Source organism: Gadus macrocephalus, chromosome 11 (genome assembly GCF_031168955.1).
Source record: "Gadus macrocephalus chromosome 11, ASM3116895v1".
NCBI lineage: Eukaryota > Metazoa > Chordata > Actinopteri > Gadiformes > Gadidae > Gadus > Gadus macrocephalus.
The window spans coordinates 205,573-208,072 of record NC_082392.1 but is presented as its reverse complement, the minus strand read 5'-3'; the positions used below and the strand labels follow the sequence as shown (position 1 = coordinate 208,072).

Here is a 2,500-nt window from a genome sequence, read left to right as displayed (position 1 = left end):
GGTCCGCAACCGTAACAGAGACACACGCAGAACGTAACATAACAGCCAATCAGCGTTGACTCCCTGAGGGACGTAACATAACAGCCAATCAGCGCTCACTCCCTGAGAACGTAACATAACAGCCAATCAGCGCTCACTCCCTGAGAACGTAACATAACAGCCAATCAGCGCTCACTCCCTGAGAACGTAACATAACAGCCAATCAGCGCTCACTCCCTGAGAACGTAACATAACAGCCAATCAGCGCTCACTCCCTGAGAACGTAACATAACAGCCAATCAGCGCTCACTCCCTGAGAACGTAACATAACAGCCAATCAGCGTTCACTCCCTGAGGGATGTAACAGAACAGCCAATCAGCGTTGACTCCCTGAGAACGTAACATAACAGCCAACCAGCGTTCACTCCCTGAGAACGTAACAGAACAGCCAATCAGCGCTCACTCCCTGAGAACGTAACATAACAGCCAATCAGCGCTCACTCCCTGAGGGATGTAACATAACAGCCAACCAGCGTTCACTCCCTGAGAACGTAACATAACAGCCAATCAGCGTCCACTCCCTGAGAACGTAACATAACAGCCAATCAGCGCTCACTCCCTGAGAACGTAACATAACAGCCAATCAGCGTTCACTCCCTGAGAACGTAACATAACAGCCAATCAGCGTTGACTCCCTGAGAACATAACATAACAGCCAATCAGCGTCCACTCCCTGAGAACGTAACAGAACAGCCAATCAGCGCTCACTCCCTGAGAACGTAACATAACAGCCAATCAGCGTTGACTCCCTGAGAACGTAACATAACAGCAGTCCAGCGTGAACAGCAGCATGGAGGAGAAGTGATTGTTGCCGTTTGCGGACTCCCGGAGCTCGTTATCTAAATAATATAATATAACATAATATATAGGTATGATATAATATATAATATCCCGGCTAAAAGCTGTGTGCGCCTCTGGATGATATTATGAATTAAAGACTGCGCGTCAGTATACGTTTATAGCGGGTACGGGGGGGGGGGCGGGTTTGTAAAATAAGAGCCGTGTTTTGATTGTCGGCCATGGAGAAGGTGGTGGAGAAGGAATTGGGGGAAGAAACGTTGGCTTTGACCCTCTGAAGTCCAATTTGAACCGCAACTTCAGATTGAAGTTGATGCAGTCGTTTATCATAATATCATCCAGAGGCGCACACAGCTTTTGGCCGTTATATTATAGATTATATTATTATAGATGTCTATATATTATATCATTTAGATATAGAGCTCCAGGTCTCCCACCAGAGCTCCCGGAGTGTTCTGGAATATCTTCGAGAACACGGCCAGAGCTGCGTGCGCCGGAGGATATTATGAGTAAACGAGCTTCTCTGGTACTACATCATTGCTTATTTAGCGCTCGTGTGATCTACCAAGAAGTGCCCCCCCAGACTTCCTGCTTTAAATGACGCAAATATCGTAATTTTGCGTCATTTAAAGCAGGAAGTGTTAGAGGTAGACACGGATCTCACCCTCCTCAGGAGAAAAGGATGGAATGGTGCAAGCCCATTCAAAAGTATGACTGGGTTTATAGCGATAAAAAGCTTAATGCATAAGGATGAAGTGTCCCTTTAATGCTAGTTATCAACCATGCTAGTTATCAACCATGCTAGTTATCAACCATGCTAGTTATCAACAATCCTAGTTTTCAACGATGCTAGTTATATAAATCAATGATTATCATAAACACGTTATGATTAACGTTAGTTAGTACAAGTGTTAGCTAAAGGCTGGCTAGCAGTCCTGGTCCTGACCTCTAACCTCTGTCCTCTGACCTCTGTCCCCTGACCCTTGACCCCTGACCTGTGACCAGGTGGTGGAGGCCAACAGTGATGCATACAACGCCGTCATCAAAGACCTCCACCCTCCCATCATCACGCAGTTCGTCCGCATAATTCCGGTGACGGAGGTCTCCGCCCCCGTCTGCATGAGGGTGGAGCTCTACGGCTGCCCCTGGGAAGGTGGAGCGCACACACACACACATACACGCACACGCACAGACAGACACGCACACACACACACATGCACGCACGCACGCACACACACACAGACACTATACACATAAACAGACACAATATAAAAAACGCACGCACGCACGCACACACACGCACACGCGCATGCACACACACAAACACACACAAACACGCACACACACACACAGACAGACAGGAACACACGCAGGCACGCAAGCGCACACACGCACGCAGACAATATGCACACACACAGACACGCACACAGACACGCACACTCGCACGCACGCACAGTCCCTATACACACACACACACGCACGCACACACTCACTCACACACACACACACACACACACACACACACAGACACTATACACACAAACAGACACTATACACGCACACGTACAGGCACACATAAACACGCAGACACACACACACAGACACTGTACACACAAACAGACACTATACACACACACGTACAGGCACACATGAACACACACAC

The 2,500-nt window shown here is 48.1% G+C and overlaps 1 protein-coding gene across 1 annotated transcript in view; it reads left to right on the top strand.

Annotated features, from left to right (window-relative positions):
* Positions 1–2,500, top strand: part of ddr2l (discoidin domain receptor family, member 2, like) — a 22,825-nt gene that overhangs the window by 11,071 nt on the left and 9,254 nt on the right. Inside the window, exon 6 of the mRNA XM_060064765.1 lies at positions 1,843–1,990. Coding sequence (XP_059920748.1) covers positions 1,843–1,990 — 148 coding nt within the window. The remainder of the gene's footprint in view (positions 1–1,842; positions 1,991–2,500) is intronic.